Source organism: Gavialis gangeticus, unplaced genomic scaffold (genome assembly GCF_001723915.1).
Source record: "Gavialis gangeticus isolate Ggan-Ray unplaced genomic scaffold, GavGan_comp1, whole genome shotgun sequence".
NCBI classification, from domain to species: domain Eukaryota; kingdom Metazoa; phylum Chordata; order Crocodylia; family Gavialidae; genus Gavialis; species Gavialis gangeticus.
Genome location: NW_017729025.1, coordinates 87,524,372 through 87,550,787, shown reverse-complemented (window position 1 = coordinate 87,550,787; position 26,416 = coordinate 87,524,372). Strand labels below are relative to the sequence as shown.

The 26,416-nt window shown below is 38.3% G+C and overlaps 1 protein-coding gene across 2 annotated transcripts in view; it reads left to right on the top strand.

Annotated features, from left to right (window-relative positions):
- The window catches only part of RBM25 (RNA binding motif protein 25), a 61,637-nt gene extending 37,362 nt beyond the window's left edge, over nt 1-24,275 (top strand). The window contains exons 6-19 of one of the 2 annotated variants that reach the window (XM_019519121.1): nt 928-1,088; nt 4,046-4,228; nt 6,446-6,499; nt 6,747-6,830; nt 10,339-10,625; nt 12,613-12,835; nt 13,190-13,279; nt 15,040-15,113; nt 15,399-15,549; nt 15,984-16,308; nt 16,907-17,181; nt 17,702-17,800; nt 19,799-19,846; nt 22,569-24,275. In XM_019519121.1, the coding sequence (XP_019374666.1) occupies nt 928-1,088; nt 4,046-4,228; nt 6,446-6,499; nt 6,747-6,830; nt 10,339-10,625; nt 12,613-12,835; nt 13,190-13,279; nt 15,040-15,113; nt 15,399-15,549; nt 15,984-16,308; nt 16,907-17,181; nt 17,702-17,800; nt 19,799-19,846; nt 22,569-22,661 (2,147 nt within the window). In that variant the 3' untranslated portion in view covers nt 22,662-24,275. The remainder of the gene's footprint in view (nt 1-927; nt 1,089-4,045; nt 4,229-6,445; nt 6,500-6,746; nt 6,831-10,338; nt 10,626-12,612; nt 12,836-13,189; nt 13,280-15,039; nt 15,114-15,398; nt 15,550-15,983; nt 16,309-16,906; nt 17,182-17,701; nt 17,801-19,798; nt 19,847-22,568) is intronic. The other variant, XM_019519122.1, reaches the window with a different exon arrangement.
- Nucleotides 24,276-26,416: the final 2,141 nt, after the last annotated feature.

Genomic DNA, 26,416 nt, shown 5'->3' with positions numbered 1-26,416 from the left:
TTTTTTTTTTTTTTTTTTTTTTTTTTTTTTTTTAGGGCACACTTTCTAAAGGTCTTATTTCTATTGCTCCCCTATGGATACTGTCCAGTTTTTCTACCACTTCTTTAGGTACCAAAGCTGGACACAGTAGTCCAGTTAAGGCCTAACTAGTGCTGAACAGAGAGGACTATACACCTCCCAAGTGTTTCATAAGATGCTTGTGTTAAAGGCAGATCTAATTCCTGGATGCATTTTTGCAGTACTTTGTTGGTGATTCATGTAATTTGTGATCCTCTCTCACTTCCAGATACTTTTCTACTGTACTGCTCTCTAGACAGCTATTCCCCATTTTGCATTTATGCATTTGATTTTTCCTTTCTAATTTCTAACTTGTTACTTGTTCTATCAGTGAAACAAGATTATTCTGAGCGCTTCCCCCATAATGCTTGCAGCTGTTTTCAGGCTAGTAGTGACATCACATTTTATGAGCGTAGGTTTTTTTATCATATTTCTTTTAATGAAACTATTGAACAGATCTGGATCAAGGACACAACTTTATCTTGGTGATTATTTCCTTAGTTTGCACATAATGTCATGCAGAACAGCCTAAAAACCATAATAAAGTAAAAAAACAAAACAAAAAACCCTCCTCAAAACAAAAAAAGCAGCCTTACTACTTCCCCCTATTCTCTGCTAGGCCTTTTATCTTATTAAAGAAGGACATTTCCTAACCACATGAAATGGGTGATTTATACAGCTATGCAAAATAAATGTTTTCCCTTTGGTATATATCTTTTGAGACATTAAAAAATATGTTTCTGCATATCTTTTATTCTAGTATTCCCTATATAAAAGTTGGGGGGGAGGGCATTAAATAACAAAATTGTAGGATAAATTTAACTGAATTTATTGCAATTTTTGCTTTTCATTTCAATTATCCACTGCCAGCCTTTGGATTCTGTGAGTACAAAGAACCAGAATCTACTCTACGAGCACTGAGACTGCTCCATGACCTTCAGATTGGAGAGAAGAAGCTGCTAGTTAAAGTTGATGCGAAGACAAAGGCTCAGCTAGATGAATGGAAAGCTAAGAAAAAAGCCTCCAATGGGGTATGTATCTATGTGTGAAGCTTAAATTATGCTGCTGGGACAGACATTCGTTTGAGTTGTTAAATAGGGTAAGAAGCCAGTGCCCTTGATTTCTGTTCTTGTTTCTACTCTTGCTTATTATTTCATGACTTTGGCTAGGACTTGGCTCCAAAGTCCTATTTGAAAATCAGTGAGACTTAATTCATTAAATACTTTTGAGAACTCGAGTATGTTTAATCAGCACAACCATCTGTGTGGACACAATTATAACTCTTTAAGACCTCTTATTGGTTTAGCTTGCATGGATTTATTTACAGGGTACAGAATGAATTGATTTGAATTGATTTAACTACATTTGCAAGTTTCAGTACCCAAAATTTATCCCAATTTAAGTCCTTTAAATTTTATACTTGTGTAGCTGTGTATAGCCCAGGTCTGAATCTCTGGGTTTATATCCATTTTAAAGATGAGTACTACATACAGTACTATTACCATATGGTTCTGAGGCTTAATTTTGTTTAGACATTTTTGTTAAGTTATAGAAACAACTAACTTCATTGGGCAACTGAGATGGTTGAATCAACTTTCACTCGTTCCCTCCTCCACACCCTCCAAAACCTGATGCAAGGCAGAAAATTAAATTTTGTATGCATTTTTTGCCTATCATTTATTTGCTGCCCAGATGCATTTACCGTGTTGGGTAGCTCTCTCTCTCTCTCCTTGCTTCAGAAAACACTTAGCATAGATTAAACCTTCATCACTGTCCATGCATTTATCTTGAACTTTCTAGTTCTGTTGTTTTAATTTTCTAGATCAGAGTAACTAGACCACTCTGAACTATTTCATATGCAGGAAATTTTGGGTCAGATTCATCCCTTTTGTAATTCATGGGTAACTGAAGTTGCCTCCAAACTGAGCAGCATGCTTTTCCCTCTTTTGCATTTTAGAACGAGTATTGCTGCTTGTTCACCATTCATATAAAATAGATTCATTTATATGACGTTTGGATGTTTTCTTTAAATGTCTTTGCAAAGACATGTACACAAAAGACATTCAGTTCCTTAAGCAGTTGTTACTACAGTTTTAGATGGCCAAAAGAGAGCCAATTCTTTTCACTCCCACATTTTATAGTTAATGAACATGCAATAATTGATAGCCTTATGATTGACACTTCAAAGTTGCTTGCAAAAATACTAGAATGTAGTGGGAATTGTTTTTATATTCTTTAATAAAAAATAGAGATATACTGATCACTTTACAACATTTTTGACTCTGTCCTGTAGATGGGGTCAAAAATAATTGCTTTGGAAAACAGTATTAATTAAGTGAAACCTACATGGAGCTACTCGCCTAGTTGTAAAGCTAGGTTGAGAGAAGTTTGATTTGACTATCCATTCTATTCTAGGCTTCCTTTTATCCCCTTTTAGGAACAGCTGTACCTTCCTAGGCTTTCCTGCTAGGATTGCTATTAGACTTAAAACTGCAATGAAGCTATAGAACATGATTAATCCAGGTTTAATTTCTGTAAACTCTTGGGGGTTCTTTATATAGCACCTCAGAGATGGTTGATTGTGATAGTGTGAGAAGACTTTTACCCCTATCTTGTGTAGGTGAAAATACCATTGACTCAATGTAGTTTTGTAGCTGGCATCTTTCCACTAATAAAGATTAGCCCTCAGTATATTATGGGCAGTACCCAGAGATCTTGCAACTCCTGCATCTGTATTCTTCAGCAATTTACAAGTTTTCTCAGGAAAAAGTACTAACAGGAGCAATAGCAAGTGGATTAAAGAAGTATCAAGGTGTCTGAAGGTCCTTTAGTTAATCTTCTCGTGCCTTCAGTGGCATTTTGGTGCTACTCAAATAAAATGGTTGCCATCAGAATTTGCAACCCTTTGATTTTCTTTTTCTGAATAAAGAAATCAAATGAGTATAGTGAATCTGAGCATGAGAGAAACCAAGCAACAACTTCAATCTAATTAGCTCGTCTCCCTGGTCACCTCTTCTCCCTGGACATCTTCAACTCCACTCCCTATCACTGCCTTCTAGCTCTTTTCAGCCTATTCCTCCTTGTCCTGGCAGTCTCTTCAGCTCCAACTGAACTTTCCCTTACCCCTCATTCTTAGCTGCTGTTCCATCTGACCCTTCCCTTCCCCTCACTCCACCCACCACCTATCGCTTGACGGAACATCAGCCGGATTCTCAGGTGAGATTCTATTCTCTTTTCTTATAAAATGATGGAGGGGGTTAATAAACGGCTGGTTTTGTTTTGTATTCGAAGCTTTGTAGTTATCGCTTTGTATAGCATTTACTGCAAAAAGATTGTTTTTCTATGTTTTCCCTTTTGTGTGTCTTTCCCCTCTGTGGTGGGGCTGGGAATAGGTGGAGTGAGATTACCTGATCAATAGTAATATGGAAAAAATTAGATGCTTGAGATATTATCTTTGGAAGTGTTGCTTAATGTAGTTCTGCCTCCATAGAGCATTCCTTTAAAGTTGAATAGAAAGGGTGAACATCAGTTATTGCCTCATACTCTGGAGGGCTTCCAAAAATAGAGTTTCAAAGTAGACAAATGAAGTTTATTTAGAGTTTTTGAGTGGAAAGGAGAAATTTTGTTTGATCAGCAGTAGCACTGTAATTGTTCATATTCCATTGGCTTCCTGTCTTTTCGTCCTTCCTGACCTTGATCTATCTGTCCTCCTGTCTTACCACGCAATCCTACTGTTATAGCCTTTAACCATTCTGCTTGTAAAACCCTGGAGTATCATCATATTCCCCACCCCCTCGGGCACTGCCTGTGTAAGGAGATCTGAGCAATGGGGTATAATTGCAGAATGCTCTTAGATTCTGGAAAATCTAGCAAGGGTTGCTAACAAGGATTATTGAAAATTACCATTTAGGATAAATTTCTTGTTCTTACTCAAGTGGGATTTCACTTGGCAATTTGCTGATTTCTCTAAATCTGTCATTTTCCCCAGAACTCCAGACCAGAATCCACAAATGAGGATGAGGAAGCACTGGATGAGGAAACAAAGAGAAGAGATCAGATAATTAAGGGGGCCATTGAAGTGTTAATACGAGAATATTCCAGCGAGCTCAATGCCCCTTCCCAGGAATCTGACTCTCACCCCAGGAAGAAGAAAAAGGAAAAGAAGGAGGACGTATGTGTTTTGATTTTGGACAAAACAGATTTTTCTTCAACTCACCTTTATATAATGGCCAAACCCTGTGCAAATACCTTAACCCTAACCTTCTGATGAGAAAACAAATCAACAAGCATTGATGACAGCAGCAGTTTCAAGTATTTAATTGAAATCTAGTCAGTCTTAGGTGCTATCCCCTCTTGATGGCTTCTAGGTCTAAGCACCTAGACTTCTTGGAACCACAGGTTTGAATCTTGACAGGTTTGACTCGGCCTTTCCTTTTCTCTGAGGTAGATAAACTGCACTGAATTCAATATGTGTGTATAGGTTTTCCAGATGAGATCTTAAAAATCAAGTTCCTACCTATTCTATGCTGACATTTAGAAATCCCAGCACATTTTTGTCAAAGCAGTGGTTTGCTCTGATGTCCTTTGCCAAAATTCCTCTTCTCCCCACTATTTTATAACATGTTACGAGCCAGCTGGTTGCTCCTACTTTCCACCTGAAGAGCGGATGCATTCAGTGGTGGTATACATGCATATTTTGGAAGGGTTTGGGGATATTTCAGGAAGGAATGGTGTGTTTATGATCTTACTTTTTATTATAAAATTGCTGTTATAAAAATGTTCTAGTTTGGCTGTGTTTGACCAAATGGCTTTCCAACAATTTATGACTTGGGGGTGGAAAAAAACCCCAAACATTTGGCAGAAATGTTCTGGCATAAACCTGTTTCTATGGATGACTTTGTTAATGGATTAAAGTAAGCTGGAGAAGAGGGAACATCAACAATTGACAATGAGCAAACAAAAATTTGGTGTTTGCAATAGAGTCTGTAATCATGCAAGAATGGGCTCTGATACCTGCCCAATTCCTACATTCTTCAAGAAATTGGAGACTAGTTTAACTTGGATTTTTACCCATTTCTTAAATCTCTTGCATAATCCTATTTCCATGCAGTCTTGCAGCCTCAGCTGCTAATGAGGTATAAGAGCAGTGCAGGAAGCAAAACATCTCCCTCGGGAGTGAGTTTGTTATCCCTACTGCGTTGTTAGCCTCAGCTGATCCAAGGAGTAAGAGTCCTGAGTTGAGAATTCAATTTACCTTTCTTTGGGGCAAGATTCCTTGGATAAGAATTTAAGAATGAAGTCATTGTCTTATACTATGGGCTGTGTTTTATGCAAATACTATGAAATTTGTACTGTGCTATGGCTTCTTATGGCCATGGATAACAACAGGTAGTTATAATATCGTAAGAGTTCTTGCCAGCTCACCACAGTCTTGCAAGAACTGAGCACTAATAAGTACGCTTCTGGGGGTTCTGCTAGCTCTGCATGATCTAGAGGCAGACCAGTCTGAGCTAGCAGAGTAGATGAATATGCTGTACCAAATACAGCAACTGTTGGTTTGAACTTGCACGCCTAACTGCCTTTCCCTGATGGGTACAGAAGGAAATAAGAATCAGGGTGGTACTATCTCTGGTGTGCAAGGGGGGATTGAGATGATTCTAGCACATTTCTCCCTTGACTTTTGTGGAGTGGGAGAGAACTATTGTTGGGTGGAGGGAGGGAGGTGTGGGGAGGAGGAAGGTGGAAGCAGACACCATGTAAAAAAGAAATCTGCGAGTTACGGGGCTTCTGTCCCCTGAAGGGCTTGGGGGTGGGTGAAAATTCTGCTGATGTTAGCAGCTGAGTCTCTTTCAGTTTCTTTGGGTGAAGGCATGACTGATGTGGGGGAGATGAGGGTTTGTGGGCGGAATGGAGAATGAGTGAAATCTGTTTTGGGTTTTTGTTTTTTTTTTCAGTTTCAAACATGGGGGAACCTCGCTAATTCGCATTAAGTACTAGGAGACCCATGGTGCAGATTACCAAATTTTGCGAATTAGCGAGTAAACAAAGGCGAGACTTATGCACCACATATATTCTGGTGGCTTATTTTGACAAGTGTAGTTTAGTCTTATATATGACACTACCATAGTGCACTAATAAACGTCCTGTAGTGTGCTTTGTAATTCAGTGAAGTCTTACCAATGAGACCTCACTACAGCATCTATTATATCTTTGAAAAATAGATCAGTGAAGGGAGAATTAGCGAGGTTCTTCTGTAATTTTGTTGAGTCAAAGAAATAAGATCACAGCAATACGATATTGCTTATAGTACAAACATACGAAACATTGTTTTTCAGAGTAGTGTGCAATCTATTTTTAAAAAAAAAAATCTCCGTGGATTTTTCCGCAGATTTTCCGCAGATTTCCAGTGGCCCCACTGATACCTTATCCACTCATCACCAAGGTTCGTTTACATTGTAGGCTTTGACAATGACTGTGTTTACTGCTAGTTACCAGATTTGTGACTCTTGTCCATCTGATTTTTTTTTTCACTCATTAACATCAGACTGTCAGGTTTGGTACTGCAGAAGGGCTTTATTTATCTCTTACAAGACTGGTACAAAACTTCTAACCTTGAACTTTTCTCTTGTTCTTTTGTATCTGTACAAATGGCTCTTAATGCTTTTCCTCCTGTCCCCCTTGTCTTTTAGGAGGATATAAATGCTATAGAAATGGAGGAAGACAAAAGAGACCTGATATCAAGAGAGATCAGTAAATTCAGAGACACACACAAGGTAGTATTCTTGTTTTTGCACTTGATACAAAATTAGGCTTTTACTGAATCCAAAAAGAACACTTTTATAAAATTTACCAATACATTACAATATCACTTGAAATGCTGTTTATAATAGGTTTAATATACATGTAGCACTTTAAAAGTCAGCAAAAGACAAATACCACGTTAAAGTGGCCCTTGGCATTTTGTTCTAAGACATTTAATTGTTACTGATTGCTTTGCAGTCTTCTCACTTTAACATGAATAAAGACAACTCAAGTGTCTACACATACAATAAGTCAGATATTTATAACTAAAGTCTAAACGGGGCTGCAGTGTAAGGCATACACTTGAGTGTGTTTCTGTAGGCAGTTGTTTAGTATAATCCAAGGAAACGTTTTAAGGAAAGCTGAAATTTAATTTAAATTTAAGACTTTTTTATTTTAATAGTTCTTAGTTAAGAGTGGGGGAAAACTTTAAAACTAGGTCAGTGGTTACCAGACTTACCAAAATTTAGATGCATGGAAGAACTGTAAATTCCCATAAAGCTAATCTATTCATTGACCCCCACCATTATGATAGAGATCATATGGTGACTAATGCAAGATGAAACTCACAGCTTGGAAAGTAACATGGAATAGGATGTAAGTATGAGCTTCTGTTTTTTATTATATTTATGGATGCCCCCTCAGAAAAATATGCAAAGGGGTAACTGGCTTGGAAACATTTGTGCCCAGCAAATCCCACCTCAGAGTTCCCACCTATAGAAGTTCTTGTTAATGTTCAGTGCATCTGTGAATGTTTCTGGTTTTGGAAGGTGATACTTTATGGACAGCGAAATGCAAACTATGCATGTAATGTATTTCTTTTAATGTTTAGCTTATAAGATTGTATTAAGTTTCCTATCAAGTCTGGAATGGTGCCTGGCCCAGCAAAATGTTAGCAAGTGTTCAGTTTTTGAGCACGCTGTTTTTCCTAAATATCCCAGATGGACATCGATGAAAAGGTTGATGATCTAACAAGGTGAAGTGTTCCCTTGTACCTTTGTCGGGTGGTACTGTGTTTGCATAAAGCTTTATCAGCATAAAGCAAAAGCGATTATACATTACTGGAAATGCCAATATTGCATTTTTCTCTAGTCAATTTGGGAATGAATACCCAAGGAAAAGAACTCCAGAAGAAATCTAGTAAAGATCAGCAGTTGAACGTGGAACTGGTCAATGGTGAAAAATAATGGAGTTGTGTTGAATTCCAAGCCCCATCAAGTCACTGGTATAGAATACAAAAAAAAAATGTGGTTTAAAAAAAGAAAAAGAAATGCTTCATTGTTTCAGAAGCTGTCAGGCATTTTACTGCCTTTGATTTATTTCATTGGGGGGATATTTTGGATTTCTTAAGTTTCAAAATCAACTTAACTGATTATAATTAAAATGGCCATTGTGTCTATTGGGTGGAATGGTTAAAGGGGCTGTTGAATCTGTAGCAGTTGGCTAGTGAGCACAGTGAACCTTTGCATGTTTTTTGGTATGAGTTTATAAAACAATAATCACAGACTGTCAGGGTACCAGCCTTGCAGGGGGCGTCCATTTACAGCACGGACGAGTCTGAAGAGAGCACAAGGTAAAATTTTATGATTCTTCTACCTGTCCTTTTCTGTTCATTACTTCAGTATATCTGATACCATTCCCATCCCATTACCCTTTCAGTCCCTCTTGTTTATATTAGGAGCAGTGATTACCTAAGTGTTTTATTATTAAAAAAGATAGGCCAGCCCATTCTCTTGTTGGATTTTTAAAGAACCAAATTTATAGAATGGATCTTAAAAGACCTAAACTTATTTTTTTTTAAATTGAGACAAAATTTTTGGTGTGAACAAAGTGTTTGAGAGAAAATCCCAGGCACTCAGCCAAAACCAAAGAAATTTCTATTGGACCTTCTAAAATAATCTGTAAGTATCAATTATTTTGGTATATACACTTTTCTTTAAAAGTTTATGAAATTGAGAGGTAAGTTTTTTATTTTTTTAAGTCGATGTAGCATAGTCTAACATCTGACCTAATTCAAGCTTAAGTTGCATTTTAAGATTCTGCTAGAAAAATTGCATTTAGAAAACTAGGTTTTCAGCCCTGTATTCATTAGAATTTAAGTTTTGTTCTTCATACCAATTTTGTACCATCTTTGAGTCCCCCTCTTTCTTTTGTGACTTCAGTGTATCCACCACCAGCTTGCCTGTATTTTACTATCAGTGCAGGGTGGTTTGATGGTTGGATATATTGATCACTTGAGTTAGCCTTATTTCTGTAACCCTTTGTCAGTTCTCTGGTCCATGGGTCCATGACAGAAGAATGTTCACCAGGTAAGATTGCTTTTTAAAGTTGTCTTAAATGCTTTGTTTAAAGAAAGAAAGAGAGAAAATGCACATTTTATTGTTCCAGTTTTTAATTTCATTTCAGTGGTGGTAAACGTGAAAGGGGATAGACCTGTTTTTTCTGCTCAGCATATGTTAAAATCATGTGGTGTTCTGGCATCCGTCAGGCTGACAAACTTGGTCTGTCTTTGTTGTTTGGTATATTTGTGAACCGTGTACTTGCTCTTCCTCCCAGAAACATAGCTTATAGGCAAGGTTAATCCAGTGTTGGCGGTCCATGTCCTAGCACAACATCTGTAAGTTAACACACAACAATTGCTTCCAAGGATGGATTTGTCTATCATTCTATTGATGTATTTTCTATTGTCTAATAGGACTTCTGGTCATAGGCATTGTTTTTGTTTTTAAATGAAAAAAATTGCCATTTATATTAAATTTTAATAAAACTGTAGCAGATAACCCTTTAGTTTCTATGTTTCAAATGAGTGATTTCCAACCTTTTTTAAATCTTTCCATCTTGCAGTGGTGGAAGGCTAAGGATTCCATTCTGCAGAGTCCAGTTCTTACCAGTGAACATTTTAGAGAACTTTTAGGGAGGGCAAAAATGGGGGAGGGGTGCATCTGCTCAGTTTAACCCCCGCCCCGCACCACAGTGTAAGTTGATGAAAACTTTGGGTAAAGAAATTCAGATAGCATAGATTTGGTATGGCCAGACCATGGGGAAACCACCCACTGCCCCAGCTACTATTCAACTGAATTACTTGTTTAGCTGAGCAGAATGAATTTTGTCAACTAAAAGTTCATTTTGCTTCTGCCCAAGTGACTCATTGCATCTGTGGAGTCTGTGGCTCTTTTGTGAACTATAATCGGCAATATACTATGTATAGTGCAGCTCAGTTGTTTTACACAATACAAGGCCAGCCCTACCCTTCCAAGGTTGGAGATTGCTGGTCTGTGTAGATCTATGCTTTTTGCACGAAATCTAGTCTTGTGATTGCTGCATTTTGATTTCATACTTATGAGTTCAAAACAAACTATTTAATACTTTAAATCACTGGCGGTTTTGGCATGTCCATTACCAGCCTTGTGTGTTGCGCCGGGAATGTCACATTTCTATAACTATGGAATTAACTATAAAAGGTCTCTTGTTGGTTTTTAGAAACTGGAGGAGGAGAAAGGCAAAAAAGAGAAAGAGAGACAGGAAATTGAAAAGGAACGGAGAGAAAGAGAGAGGGAACGGGAGCGTGAACGAGAAAGGAGGGAGCGCGAAAGAGAGAGGGAACGGGAGCGTGAACGAGAAAAGGAGAAGGAACGGGAGCGTGAACGAGAGCGGGATAGGGATCGCGACCGGACTAAAGACAGAGATCGTGACCGTGACCGAGATCGAGAACGTGACAGAGACCGTGAACGGAGCTCAGATCGCAACAAGGATCGGAGTAGATCAAGGTAAGTTAGTTTAAGTTGCTGTAATGGAAGTTCATAAAAACAGAAATAGAAATGGTTCTTTCTGAGGCTACTTCCAAATGTGCATATCGTAGTTTGCTGTATTAAGTGTTTTTTCTAGTGAAAAAATAAGGAGTCCTAATGTAATGCTTTAAAAGAGGAGTGTAAGACGGCAAATCCATTCTAGAAAAAAAATGTTTTGCATAAACCAAAGAGACATACACCTTTCCTTCCCTTCCAAAATATGAAGCTGCCTTTCTTGGTCACAGTGGTGCTAATTGGCATTATGAACAGAAAACTATGAAGAGGCTAGCTGCTAAACACAGTGATGTAAAAGTAGTATGCAAAATAACGGGCAGATGGGAAGAAGCAAAACTGACCTTTGGGGTGAGGGGTGAAGTATATGAATACTGGCACTTATTGTCAATGCCCCAACTTTAGGGACTTAAATCAGAAGGTTTTGAGACCACAGTTTTGTGGACATTGACATATGGAGGTGTCATGGGGTATGTGAGTTCATGTGTTCCTGGGGCCAACTGAGTTGCTAAAATATTGTAAAAGCAAAAATGGGCATGTCTCAATAGGTGATGTAAACTGAAGTCTGAGTTTCTCAAGTATGAAGCTTTGTTATTGGTTTGTTGTTTTGTTTTGTTTTAAACCTAACTTTTCAGGCCAGCACACAGAAAACAAATTTGCAGCTATATCCTAATAAGCCAGCATATATTCTTAGCTAAAGCATTCTCCTAGTCTGTCACTTTGATTATGGAAAATGACCTCTTCAGATCATGCAAAACTATTCTCTGGCTTACTGTTGTCTTTCTCCACATCCTTCTCAAAAGCAGAAGAGAATCCTAGTAAACCCAGGTGGTAAAACTAAAAGTGACCTTGGGGAACAGAGGAAAAATTTGAGGATTATTTATTCATAACCAATTCTACTATAACCTCCTATATACAAATTAAAGATAACATTAGGCATATGCCATACAGCACGAGGTGTTTCTTCTCTCTGTCTCTCTAATATACCACGCAGCAGGGCAACATTCTCCGTTTAAAAGGCTGCAAGGGAATGTTACAGCAAGACCTGCTTTTTTCAGCAACATCTCTTCCCTTCCCCACCTGGATTAATCTTATACCTCTGCTCCGGGTAGTCTGGAGAGCAAGGGATTTAGGGCTTGTCTACACACAGGAATAGCCCAGATCATTAAATCATAAAATTGGCAAGAACCTTGTGGGTCATTTAGATCAGTCCCTGCTATTGCAAGTAAGCACATTATAAAATCCCTTTCGCAAACTGATCAGGTTTCTTCAAGTTATTTTTAGCCCTACTGCTCTTATTGGAAAGCTGTTGCACATCCTTGTTCCTTTGGTTAGAAATGTAATTTCCAGCCTAAATTTATTCATATCCATTGTTCTTTCACCACTATTGTCTTTGAGTTTACATAGTGCTTCTCCTTCCCCATTGTATACTCTTCTGACCTCTGATGCCAGTAACAACCCCTCACAGCTTTTTTAGTCTCCTCTTGTGAGGTAGGTGCTCCTTTATCCTATTCATGCTGGTAGGAAAGCTGTATTGCAATTTAAATTCTCACCCAGCTTATCTCATGTTAACTTCTCTGAGATGCCTGTAAACAGCACAAACTTTTAAGAATTTTTAAGTAAAAATATTTTACAGACCCATTGTTTTAGCTATTAGGCATGTATATGGAGCACTGGTAGTGACTTATGTTTGCAGGCTAGCAACTGCTGTGTATGCTTATATCTTAGTGTATCTTGTAACCCCTATTGTTCAAACTGATCACAGAGCTCTTCTTTAAAATATAGGTGAATGTTTTTCTAAAGTAATATTAATCAACATTTTAATGCATCTGTTGCTATAATAATGATCTTACATAATACAAGAGGAATAGTCATTAGATGTTCAATTACATTCAGTGCTTGTTGGTATACAGGGGGGAAACTTCATATGCTTAAGGTTTTTGTCCTTACACAGAGAAAAAAGTAGAGACAGAGAACGGGAACGTGAGCGGGAACGGGAAAGAGAACGGGAGAGAGAGAGGGAGCGAGAACGAGAGCGTGAAAGAGAAAGGGAGAGAGAAAGGGAACGAGAACGAGAAAAGGACAAGAAAAGGGACCGAGAAGAAGATGAAGAAGATGCCTATGAACGCCGGAAGTTGGAGAGGAAACTTCGTGAGAAAGAAGCTGCTTATCAAGAGGTAACTTGGGGCAGATAGATGCTACTTTGACTTTTCAGACTACTTGGAAAGTTGCATAAGATGGGCTGCGGGGACTTCTGATTTCTCAATGGATGTCTTACTGGACAATAGCTGACTCCCTCCACCCTTGCCTTTCCTCTCCCAAGACTGTCTAACCCTTTGCCACTGGATGGCAGAATTTAAATACATACTACGCAAAGTAATTCACCCTGAAAGGGAATTTGGGGCTGCTTTGTTTTAAGGGCTTAAATTATAGGTGGCAAATTTGAATATATTTTAGTTATTTTAAGGTATTACATAGAATTTAGTTGAATTTGTTGTTTCTGGGATTGAGTGTGGTTTGTTTTGTTTCAGCGCCTTAAAAATTGGGAGATCAGAGAACGGAAGAAAAGTAGAGAATATGAAAAAGAAGCTGAGAGGGAAGAGGAAAGACGAAGGGAAATGGTGAGGGTTGATACTGAAATGACACATTACATCTCTTTTTTTTTGTTCCTTTGTCTGAATTGGGACCAGGGCAAGTTCTGTCCCTGTCCTTATGTAAAGGGCTACTGTGACATGATGTATTGTCCTGATTGCATAAATGCTTGTATGGGGTTTGTTTGGGGGGGATTTTTATTGTATCCAATAGCTTAAAAGTGTAACTAATGACCAGACTTGTGATAGAAGGCTTTTAGGAGTTCAAGTGCTAGTAAGAAACTGGAGAAATAAAGCTGCTTGCCTAGTTCTATCAAAGACGACAAAGAGAGGTAGGCAGCTGCAAAAATATTCTGTTTCTTTGATATAGAAACTGCAATGTTGTAGTATTGAATCCGTGATCTACATAGTTGTCAGGTTTTCAGTGGAGCCTACTGTGTTCTTTATTACATAGCATAATGGTGATGTTAAGTACATGCAGTGCAGTAGCTCTGTGTGGCCTAGTATGTTCAAGTTTCCATTCCTGTTAATTACACATCTGTGAAATGTAACTTTTCAAATGTTAACTGATCATCTCGCCCTGAAATGTCTCATCTCACCCTGAAAGAGGCAGGCTCCCATAATCTCAGTTTTTTGTTTCTAAAGCCTAATCGTGATACTTTAAATGTCAGCATTAATTATTTTACTGTTGATTATTTGAGCAGAGGAGGATAGGGGGATGCAAGAGAAGTTTATGGGGAGGTTGCACTGGGAATTGCTATAGGGAAATACATGCAGAGGGAGAGAAGAACGGGGAAGGAAGAAACAAAGGTCATGAAATAACCAGCATCCTTGAGAACTTTTTTTTTTCTGCTGAGAGATCTGAAATATAACACACAAGCACTAAAAAATGGTAAGATTTGGTTACTGCCGAAAAACCGTATCTTCCCATAATCTGTGGCTAAACCTCCCATTTACATCATTAAGGGCTTTGTTAGGTTTGGGTAGCAGATAGCAGTAAATATACCCAGACACCGCCCAGAATTAAAATTGGAATTTGATTCTCCAAAAAAAATTTGGTATCCTCATTCTTAGAAGTATTCCAGTGTTGAGTAAAGAAATGCTTGGGGTTGTGGGGCAAAATAATTTTGTACTTGTATGCTTTTTCTTAAAGCGTAAGAAACTTAAAAGTAGCAGTACAGATTTTTTTTATTTTCATTTCTTTAAAAAAATCTGTACTGCTACTTTTATTTTCATTTCAGTTGGTTTTATAAGCGGACAGTAAAAATAGCATTTTAATTTTTTGCATTCACTTAGGCATTGCTACAGTGCTTGAGTTAATAATGCTGCACAGGAGTATTTGAATCCTACTGCATTCCTTAGAACTGTGTCTGTTGGAAGCAAAGCCTTGGTTGTACAAAATCAAAATCTTGAAACTCAGTGGAACTGGCAATGCACTTTAAACTGACATTTAGGCTCCACAGTAACTACTTACGAAGAGTTCCAAATTTGAAGAGCTCTCTTTTTAGTTTAGTCCTTTGAGACAGAAGAATACGGACCACTCAAAACTTCAAAATATTTATGCCCCTTCTGGTAAACATTGAAATTCTGTTGTCCCACAAGTCAGAAATGGATAAAGAAAAATTAGTTAACCCAGTAATAAAAGGATATGGTTCTCTTCCAAAAGTGCTCCATTTACTAGGAAAGAGCTATTTGTGCTTAGTAGCTTGGGTCAGAATGGAATGAATGTTAGGTGTATATTGTTTGAGAGGGGAGAGAATTTTTTTATACTAAGCTGGTCTCTTTTGCAGGCAAAAGAAGGCAAACGGTTAAAAGAATTTCTAGAAGATTATGATGATGATAGAGATGATCCAAAATATTATAGGTATGTTGAGTGTCCAACCATTATCCAGCTCTTTAATAGAATACAAATGTAAGCATTACTAGTACAAAAATGAAGCACAAATATGCAGAAAACCTAGAAATTCAGATACCTGTTGCCATATGGGTCATTTATAAATATTTAGATTGTATCATGGATCCTTGAGTTCAAAACTTGAAAGAAAGGGGAAGCCACTCTTTCCTGCATGTTACATTAATTGCAGGCATTACTTGCAGTTTATTTACATTTTCATTTGATTGTCTGTGTGCTTGTTTGCATCTTCTACAGGGGTAGTGCTCTTCAGAAGAGACTGCGAGATAGGGAAAAAGAAATGGAAGCAGATGAACGGGATCGGAAGAGAGAGAAGGAAGAGTTGGAGGAAATCAGACAGCGTCTCCTTGCAGAAGGGCATCCTGATCCAGATGCAGAACTTCAGAGGGTAATTTCAGAGCCTTCCTTTTGCCTGACAAGCAGCAATTAATATCCTTATAATATTAGAGAGTGAAGTGTTTGAGCACTGAGTATGTTGGAGACTTTATATAACTGGTCTAGTAGTTAATACATGCTCTGTTCATCCAAATGTAGATCTAGAAAGCTTTTTTGGTTTCCAGTCATCTTGCGTAAGTATCACAAAATTGTTTATCTGGATTTTTAAAAACGAAAGTAGAGTTAAATGTTTTGGATAAACCAGGATTATATGAAGGCAGTAGTGGGGTTTGTGTATCTTTAGTCCTTAAGAACGGATTCTACAGGAGACACTTCTTTGGGGGATGGAGAGGAGATTTAGTTAGGTGCTTTTGCAAGGTAGTCTCAAATAGCACAGCGTTTGTTTTCAGCAACTTTTACCTGAGTTAACTGGTTGTTTTATTGCAGATGGAACAAGAAGCTGAACGGCGCAGGCAACCACAAATCAAGCAGGAGCCAGAGTCTGAGGAGGAAGAGGAGGAAAAGCCAGAAAAAGAAGAAAAAAGGGAAGAACCAGAGGAAGAGGAGGAGGAGCCAGAGCAAAAGCCCTGCCTTAAACCAACCATGCGACCCATCAGTTCTGCTCCATCTGTTTCTTCAGCTAGTGGCAATGCAACCCCTAACACACCTGGTGATGAATCTCCCTGCGGCATTATTATCCCTCATGAAAACTCGCCTGATCAGCAACAACCAGAGGAACATCGGCCTAAAATAGGACTTAGCCTCAAATTGGGCAAGTTAGGATTTCATTTTAATTTTTTTTTATGGATGAAAGAGAAGAAATTAAGAAGTTGAGAAGCAGTTTTGTGTTCCTAATTACATTGTAACCTTAGGAACAACTAGAGCAAGTTAGCATATCCAGTGGCTGGTAACCATGGCAGTTCTTATTGATCCTCTGTTTTTGTTCAAAATCTGGAAGAAAACATAAGACTTGCTGTGCTAAGCAGTGGATTCTTAAAGAGTGCTCTGCCTTTGAGCTATGATAATGTTTCATGCTTAGATTCTGTATTGGACAATATCTAAAAATCTGATACAAAGTCTGTTGAATCCTTTCAGTAGACCTCAGATCAGTGTTGTGAGCACTGATTCACAATGTTCTTTTAAAGACCAACAGAGTAAAAAGTAGAGACTGACTAACTGTGCAGTGTGTCATGGTAAGCTGATGAGGAATAGAACAGGAAGTCTGGGCTATGGAAATGGGAGTTGAATTGCTTGACAACAATTTCTGTCTTTTGTAGCCCCTGATCCTTATTTTGAAGGCATGAATGTTACTGTGCAACTCTGTCCTGTTGCAGATTCGAAACATCTGATCCTCTTGTCTTTCCTTGTAGGTGCCTGCAATAGTCCCAACCAACCAAATGCTGTGAAGAGGAAGAAGCTTGCTGTGGACAGTGTTTTTAATAAATTTGACGATGAAGACAGTGATGATGTGCCCAGGAAAAGGAAATTAGTCCCTTTGGATTATGGTGAAGAAGACAAAGGCTCTTCCAAGGGCAGTGTCAATACAGAAGAAAAACGGAAACATATAAAGAGTCTTATTGAGAAGATTCCCACAGCCAAACCTGAACTTTTTGCTTATCCTCTTGATTGGTCTATTGTGGATTCAGTGAGTGACTATTTCCTTAAATTAAAAAATTGCTAACTTTGATCAGGAAACAATCTGCCAAGTAAACCATGTATATTAAAAAAAACCCAAACAAACCCAATGCAGTTCTTATGGTTCTGTAGACTGATATTTATTCTACAGCTTGCCTGCTTATTCTAACTCTTGAATGTCTCTTGAGCTGCTGATACATATTCCACAATAAACTTGTTTTAGACTTATTTTAACTTTTTAACTTAAATGCAGTTCATATATGGAAGTGTAGATATTTCAATTGACTATATCACCAAAGGGGAAGCTTTTCAGTTGTTAACAAGTTTGATTTGATAGTATAATGTTTAATGGAAAATTAGTTTGCATTTCTGTTGAGCAGATGCTCAAATACTGATCTGGTATTACGTTTATTATGTAGGATTGTGTTGTGAGTCCCCTGTGACCCTATCAGTTGTACCTTTGGTAGTAGCTACGTGACCAGTAAACATGATGGGAATTCTCATTTAAGTGGTGTGCTTTTCCATTTCAGACATTAATGGAACGCCGGATTAGACCTTGGATCAACAAGAAAATAATAGAATATATTGGTGAAGAAGAAGCTACGCTAGTTGATTTTGTTTGTTCAAAGGTTAATATAATTCTCCAAATACATTTGTTTAACTATCTGGGTGTTGCTTTTAAATTAAAAAAATAATGGCAGCCGAATAACCATTTGAAGACTCCATGGTAGACAAGGATAGATTTTGTTCATAATGTTGAGCAGCATAGCCGGAAGCAGCCACTCGATACACAAATAGTGCACAGCCCAGATTAACTCTGTTCCTTTAATGTTTATGCACAGTATGTGTAAACCCCAGCCCTCCTTAATGTGCTGCATATTGAACCAGGTTTCTGTAGTGAGAACTTGCCAGTGCAGAAGATTAGTTTGAAGCTTCTGCAAAAATCTCACTTAAAATGGAATGTTTATTAAATCGGGTAGTGAAAGATACTACTGAAATTCTGTTCACTTCATTTTTAATTCAGTTTACTTCACATTGTGCCATAATACTAATTTTTAGTCTACTAAAAATGCATAACTATTAAAGAATTTAAGAAGCTAGAGGTTTTGCCAGATACTTGAAATAAGTTAAGACTTGGTATTTGAAGAAAATATAAAAGATGTTTCTGGAACTTTCGAATAAGCACATTGACTGATCAGATGGCCCCTTTAGCCATGGGGATGCTAATATTTCATTCTTTGATTTCAAAGTTACTACCTCTGCCATGAGTGTGGTAACTAACAACTCTGTTAACAGGCTATGTACAATTCAGTTATTTTTGGAAAATGTCTTTGAAATCATACTGCTACAAGTAGAGGTGGGGGTGGTATGCAGAAGGTGGGGAAATGAGGTTCTAGAGCAGAATCCTTCAGTAAGATTTGTGACTAAAACTTTTGACCAGGTTCCATACATGCCACATGCCTATACTGGATTATGGGCATCTTAAGACTGTCCCTTCAAAGTATATGTGTATAAAACCTCATTTTGAGAGGGAGAAAAAGAAATTAACCTGAGTATAAAGATATGAGTCTAAACTGCTGCTGAGGTTCTGATTCATAGCAGAGAATTGGTTAAGGGGGCCTGATTTTACTTAAAAGGGGATCTGGAGGAGGGGCAATGAACTTTTCATTTTGGGAGGTATGATGTATTGCCATAAATGGAGATTCCTGTTGTTGAATAACAGCAGGAAGTTTCTCTTTTAATCACCTTGCAGGCATCCATTTGCAGTCATCTCCTGTTTGTTAACATGTGATGTTCCATGCTTAGTGTTAGGAGGAGCTGTTCTAGAATCTGAAGGCAGTTGTGTAGATCACTATGGTGTAGCCTTCCTGTAAAAAGATGTTTTATGTTGAAAAACAGAGAAACAATTTTGGACGCATTAAAATAAACGCCATTTTTTAACTAAAACCAAACAAAGGGATTAAACTAAAAATGCAATGGTAAAATATTAATGATGGGCACATGAATAGCTCATGCCCCCACTTAGTAGTGTCGCTTTTCCTAGCTACAGATTCTGATTGAATGAAGAGACATTTAAGCACAAACAGTTAATGGAATCCTTTGTAGCTCTTTTTGTGGCTTATTGGTGGAAAGTTGGTGCTTATTCCTTTTGAGGTCAGCCTTGACAGTTGGTGCTTATACCTTTGAAGACAGCCTTTGCTGCTGTAAAAGGAAATGTACTCTTAAGAATTCACAACAAATTGCTGTAGAAAAAACAGAGGGTAGTTTGCAATTCTGTATCAATAAACTATTTTTCTGTCAACACATTACTTCTATTTGCCAATTTTGTCCTATATAGTATTTAGCAACACCTTGGAAGAGCAACCATTACTTGCCAGCAGCACTTTCCCCTCCCACCCCCCAAAGAACATTTTCCCTGCTATGTATTCAGGCGATACTCTGTACAACAGCAACAGCTGCTTAGAAGCATCTAGTACCAGGGCACCAGCTTGTTACTAGAATAGGCAGACATTCTGAATAGAAAGTAGTTAATATCTTTGTAGTTTTTAGGCATTTTTTCAGAGATCTTTGATATTAATACTGTTTAATTTTCAGTTTGCACACTGAAAGCCATTTCTATCTTTCAGGTTATGGCTCACAGTTCACCACAGAGCATATTGGACGACGTTGCTATGGTAAGTGGAAATTGTATAACTTCAGATCTGTTCACAACTTCTTTAATTTATACGCTTCTTATCTACAGTACTATAGAATAATAGAGAAGTAGGGTGGGAAAGAACCTCCAGAGGTCATCTAGTCTAACCTGCTGCCTGAGGCAGGATCATTCCTATGCAAGCTATCCTATACAAATCCAGTCTAACCTCTTAGCAAAATTACTGCCGACCCTGACAAGACAACATCCTAACCTGCCACAGGTGAAGCAGGGGGATCATGGCAGCCAATGTCCTACTTCTGTAAAGAGTTGTTAATATATATTCAAGAGACAGTGTACTAGGAAGAAGGACGTGCTACCTGCTACAGAGGAAGGCAGAAACCCCCCACAGTCCATATCAATCTGATACTCCTGGGTAAAATGTAGATGATAACAAGTGGTTAACTCAGAATTCCTGGGTTTTCTGAATTGTTAGATCTTTGCCTATGTTCGAATTGCTTTGAAGAGACTGGTGAGTATAGTAATTGACTGCAAAGTTAGGATGAAACACAGGCACCTACAATAATGTGTTTTATCCAGTAAGTGATCAGTGCGTTTACTGGCAATAGTAAATAATACCACTATCATTACAGCTATTTAATGCTCAAGAAAATTGGGAGCATAAGATTACTGTTATCCTACATCATGTACATGTCAGATCCACGGAGCTAGGGATATGGAGCCAATCTTTGTCCCCTAAAACTAAATTTAATCAGTGAAACAGGTGTTTTGGGGGGGTTTTTTGTTGTTTTCCTTTTCCTTCCATACTTGCCACCTTCTGTAGAAAAGGTCCCTTGTCCAGCTTGCAAGAATCCACACCTCCTTTCTGAGCAAGCAACAAGATAATACATAATTGCTAGGCAAAATTAATATGGTTCAGTTTGACATGTGGTTGGCATTTTCCAAATGAAGTGTTTCTGTCTCGGTAGATCTTGGGCAGTCACTCTGTAAGAAAGAGTGAGAGCATACAAAGAGTACTTATTGGAAGTGATGTGGCCATGTCAGATCCTTGGATTTTTCTTTTTATTACACAAAATTTCCAGTCTGTTACATATTTCAGTTCTTTTTCTCTTCCCATCTCCTGCAACAAAGGCAAGCTTCAATGCCAGTGTCCTTAATGTGTTTCCACCATCCAGTCCTGGACCCTGCCTCCGAATACATAATCAGTCACTTCATAATATAAATTTAAATATGGATAGATTTTCAAAAGCATTTGGATTTACATGGGAGTGGTTTGAAAGGGTGCACCATGAAAGAAAGGAGACTGCAGGAGGAATAGACAGTTCAGGTGTTAAAGTGGGTACATGGCAAAGGACAAGCAATACAAAGGATAATACGGAGAGAGGAGACTATTAGAGAGGAGTACCAAAAGATTAAATTTGATTTTGAGGAAAGGGACTCTTGTGGAAGGGAATCCAAAGGGGGGTGGGAAGATTCAGCCAACAAGATAAGAATGGCAAAGAGCATTTATGGAGTGGAGAGTGTTTATGGAGGGGGTGTAGCTTGGTGTGGAGAAGTGTGGGGGTTAACTATGAGGTTACAGCAGGGGCAGGCAGTTATTCTGGGCAGAGGGCCACTTAATGAATTTTGGCAAGTGATCGAGGGCCACATGACAGGCAGCCCAGGGGCAGATAAATATTTTCTAAATTTTTTAGGAGCCCTGCGGGCTGGATAGAATAGCCTGGCGGGTTGCATTTTGCTCGCCTCTGGGTTACAGTATTCAGATTGTGAGCTAATAACCTCAGAGACTAAAGCTTGTGTGTTGAAAAGTCCAGGACAGCACTGTAAAACTTGGCTTTAACCTGCATGTGTATGGCATGGAAAGAGTGTTATGGCCCACTGCTTATGGGGAATGGAAGGAGAGGAGAAGCAAGAACTATAGAGCAATATACTGAACTATCGTCATGCTACTCCACAGAACTTCTGACGAGCAATGAAAGTTGTTTGTTTTCTTGTAAAATGACAGAGAGAGAGTTGGATTGGGAACCACAGTGCATACATTCAGTAGTGATAGAACAAAGGGGAATTGATATGAAAGTGCCTGAGGTAAATGCTGTGCTAGTGCTTGCAAAGAGTACCAGCCACAAAACATTGATCCAAGTAAAAACACTCCTCACGTTCCAGATTTCCCTCAAATAAATGCTTTGATTTGGCTTATCTTATGGAGAGGTTGTACAGTTTGAAACTAAATCAGAATTCTTAAACATACCCAACATTTTAGTTTGGCTTCTCCCATTTTAGTGACTAAATGGTTCTGCTCCCTAAAAGACCACATGAAATGTATTTCTTGCTTGCAGATTTAATTTTAAAAAAAGTATGATGAGAAGTAAAAGGGAATTTCATGAAATTAAGATACCTTGGGTTTGTTTTTACTTTTTCCAGCTGAAATATTTGAAATGATTGCAATCTAGTCAGGGTTTAGTCATAATCAGTAATATTTATGTGATTCTTTACTGCAAAGATTCAAAGCAGCTTAGTCTGGTATGTACTAGGAATACATTGCTTGCCCTTAATACCCACCCCTTCCAGGAATAATTTAACATTGCTGCTTCATGATGGAAAATTAACTATATAAACTAAATGTCTAGGGAGTAAAATAAATGTTGTGAAAGCAAACAAAGTCGTTGGCTTTGTTACTTTTCAATGTAGTTTCTCTAAGTGAAAATTCACCAATAACCTGCTATATTTAATTTTCACATCTACAGGTATTAGATGAAGAAGCAGAAGTTTTTATAGTCAAAATGTGGAGATTATTGATATATGAAACAGAAGCCAAGAAGATTGGTCTAGTGAAGTAAAGCACTCTTCTTCCCTCTAGGGTCCCATTTCAGTTTTTTTGTTTTTTCTTTTCCAGCATTCAAGAACTTTTGAATTTTCTCTGTCCTGGGAGACATTTGTGAGACCTGTAATTTTTTTTTTTAAATGTAGAAAATGTGAACGTTTTTTTTTTTTGTCCTCTGCCCTTCTCGGTTATAGTTATCTGAATCCTGCATTGGTTCTCTATAATTCACCAGGTACAGTTAATTGTATGTTTTATAAGCAGCAGCTACTGTACACAGTCTCTGGTAATCTTGTTCTGCTAACCTGTTCCTTGTAAATATTAAAGACTCCCCTGTTTTACAAAAAAATTGCACTTAATGTGAAAGTATATCTGTTTCCAACCACGGTAATTGATTTTACTGGAAGTGTATCATCCTCTTTCCATCCTCCTCCTTTTTATTTAAAAAGTGATCAGAATGCAATTTGAAATTAGAATTGTAAAAAAAAAAAAAAAAAAAAAAAAAAAAGTGGATGGAGCCTCTACTGGCTTTCACAGAGAGTGGATGTGTGTTAACTTGTCTCCTCATCTGACTTAAGCAAAGGAGCTGCCTTAAAATTCTTGTTCCTATATAACACTGCAGGAAAAGTGATAGTACTTTGCCAACTTGGAATTGCTTGTGAAACTGGCAGCAGAATTCCTCTTGCAGACACATTGCCAGTTTCCCCTAAAAGGAGCACAAGTTGCAGAAGCTTCTGGCTCCATTAGGGTTAGAGCAGGACCTCTCAGTATACACACTTTGGGTGGGGGGAGGGTTTCCTTTTTTTACTTGAGATGTCTTGTGCAGAATTATTTCATTTTAGCTTTTACCACTGCCCTGAAAAATAATCTGATTTTTTTTAAACACATCATTTTTAAAAACACTTTTTTAGAATTTAGAAGGAAAATAAGCCAGTTTAGAACACTTTGGAGCAGAGAAGGAGGGTGAAGGATAATAGCAGTTTATAAAACTAAATCCCAAATTTTCAAAAAAATGTTGAAGTCTGTTTTTATGCATACCATCAAACCAGCCTTATTTTTTTCTCTTCATTTTTGTACTGTAAGCAGTCTGTATTATCAGTGGAAGAGGGTGATATTTTCCTGCCTTGTCTGTATGGGTTTTTATAAATAAGCTAATGTGGTATAAATGACAAGTTGTACTGTACACTGCATTTTTTTATCTCATACCCACGTAAAAAGACAAACTGATGATGTACTATGAGCTATTTGATTGCAGGATGACTTATTTTTCTTTTTTCCAGGGAGCAAAACTTTCTCAAACATATTTTTAATTTTTAAACACAATTCTTAAGAGCAAACCAATTACGTACAACTGTTCCAGCATCTGTGTAATTGTATTTAATTGAAGGATACAGGTTGACTTGTTCAGAAAGCATAACTGTGACCTTGAGTTACTAGATCCTTGCATCTTGAGAGGACATTTGAAAACACTGTTCTTAACAAATGGGATCGTGTAAAGGTTCCATCCTGTAAATATTTCAGATATTAAAAATGTATATATTTGATTTGGGGGCTCAAATTTTTTTGCAGTCTTGTGTAATATGCCATTTTAATCTAATTTATTTCAGAAAAGGAACCAGAACAAATCTCTGTCTCTCTCTCGTCAACAACAGCAACAACAAAAATACGTAGTTTTTTTTTTTGGGGTGGGGGGTTGTGGGACGGGGGGGGGAGAAGGTTACATACACGGGTTTAACAGAAGCCTGCACATGCAGGTGTGGCCCTAGTATGCTTTTTTAAATCCCTTTGAGTCCTGGGTTTCCACCCAAAAAAAGTATGCTTTGGAATGTGATGTGCAAGCAACATTGGTTTTATGTTGCACCATAGTTTAGGGTTCACGTGTGGTTTTTGTGCACACATGTTCTAACCCTTCTCTGGTATTCCAGTATTACTTTTGTTCAGTTATTGCTTTTATAGGAGTTACTTTACATCACTCATTTTTGGTAGCAATGGGGGCAAGTGCACAAGATCCAACTTCTGGAGATACCTAACCATATTTCCCATTTTCAGGTAGCAAGATTACTGTAAAAAAATAGTTTTGTATTACTATTTCTTATCAAGCATGTTAATTAATTAACAGTAATCAATATGGCTTACCACTGAGAGTTTAAAAAAAACAAAGTTTTTCACCCAAATCAAGGTAGACTATTCTACCTGTGTACACACAAAGGTCAGTATCTTCTAAGACATTTTCTGGTTAATAGTTGCATTAGCTGCACTGTTCTATTTACCTTTTTCCCCCTTGGATTCATGTAAAGATTTATTAAAATAATCTGTGCTTGGAAAAAATTGACATTATTTCTAGACTTTCAAATCAAAGCACTAAATAAATGGTAGTGACACCAGACAGAAAAGGAAGACAGTCTAATTGCTAGAGTACACTTCAGAAGACGCTCATCAGATATTACTGTGTAGAATAAAATGACTCTGCTAAAAATGGGGTGTTTTTCCCAAATACCCAGGAAAAAAATATTTAAAAATGCAATTAAAATGAGGTTTCCATAGTTGATTAGGCAAACCATTTCAGTGTCTAGTTGATGTGGCTGTACCGTTATAAATTAATAGCAAGAGTAATGTTGTAGCTGTGATGATCCAGAAATGATGCAAGAGGCAAAAATTACCTAATGAAGAATGCCTTGCATTCCAAAGCTTATCTGACTTTATCCCAACTACATGGTTGGTCCAATTAAAAAAAAAATCACTAAGAAATTCTTTCATCTCGAATTCTAAATTAAAGTATTTTACTCTCTGGTTAAAAAAATGTGGGTAACATTGGATATATGCCATTGGCATGCCAGGGAAATGCACTCATTTATACAGTGGTCCTCAGACTCCTTTGTTACTGTATAAGCAATTTTCATGGATATGTGATATGTTATGCTGCAGGACCACTTCAAGTATTTAATTTATATCAAGAAAAACATCAGCCCTTGGTGTCAACTGAAGAAAATGCATTGGTTCGTCCATCATAAAAATAAATATACCAGTCATGGATCATGGTTCCTTTGGGCTGGGAACTATAATGTTAATGTTTGTTTTTTATGGTGTACAAATACTTTGAGCCTCCTAACAGTTACTTTGAACCACCACATTGCAGCTTCAATACTAATGCAAAATATGTTGCACAGTTGCCCTTGGAATGAGTTTCTGTGTGTACAGTACTAGCAAATTGCCTGTCAGGTATGAGGTGGGGGGGTAACAGAGGCCTCTGTGTTGTTCCCCACCCCCAGCTGCCTCGGAGCCAGGCGTACTCCCTGCCTGACCCTTTGGGCCTGGGCTCCTTCCCCCGCTTCAGGTGTTGTCTCCCTGTTCAACCCCATGCTGCCGCTGCTGCCTCCCAGGTGGGGTGGGGATGGAGGAGCTTGCACATGACAATGGGTGGCCACACACTGCCATTGGTAACCTCCCCTCCTCTTCCCACTCCCCTCCCTCCCCCTCCCTGCCAGCTGTTGTTTGGGCGGGGTGGGACAATGCCGCTGGCCTTGCCCCCCTGCTCTGGCTCCTCAGTCCCCAGAGTCATGGCGACACTCCGCTGTGTGGGGGGGCAAGGCCAGTGCTGTACCGCCAGAACCCTGCCGCCTCTAAACAGCAGTGTTTTGCTTCTTCACCCCCCTCGAGGCCAGCACTGCTAGCCTCAACCCCCCCTCCACTCTGTCCCCTCTGTTATAGTGGCACTCCAGTCCCCCCTGTGCCCCTCTGCCTCCAAGAAACAGGGCTGGGGCAGGGGTGAGGCCA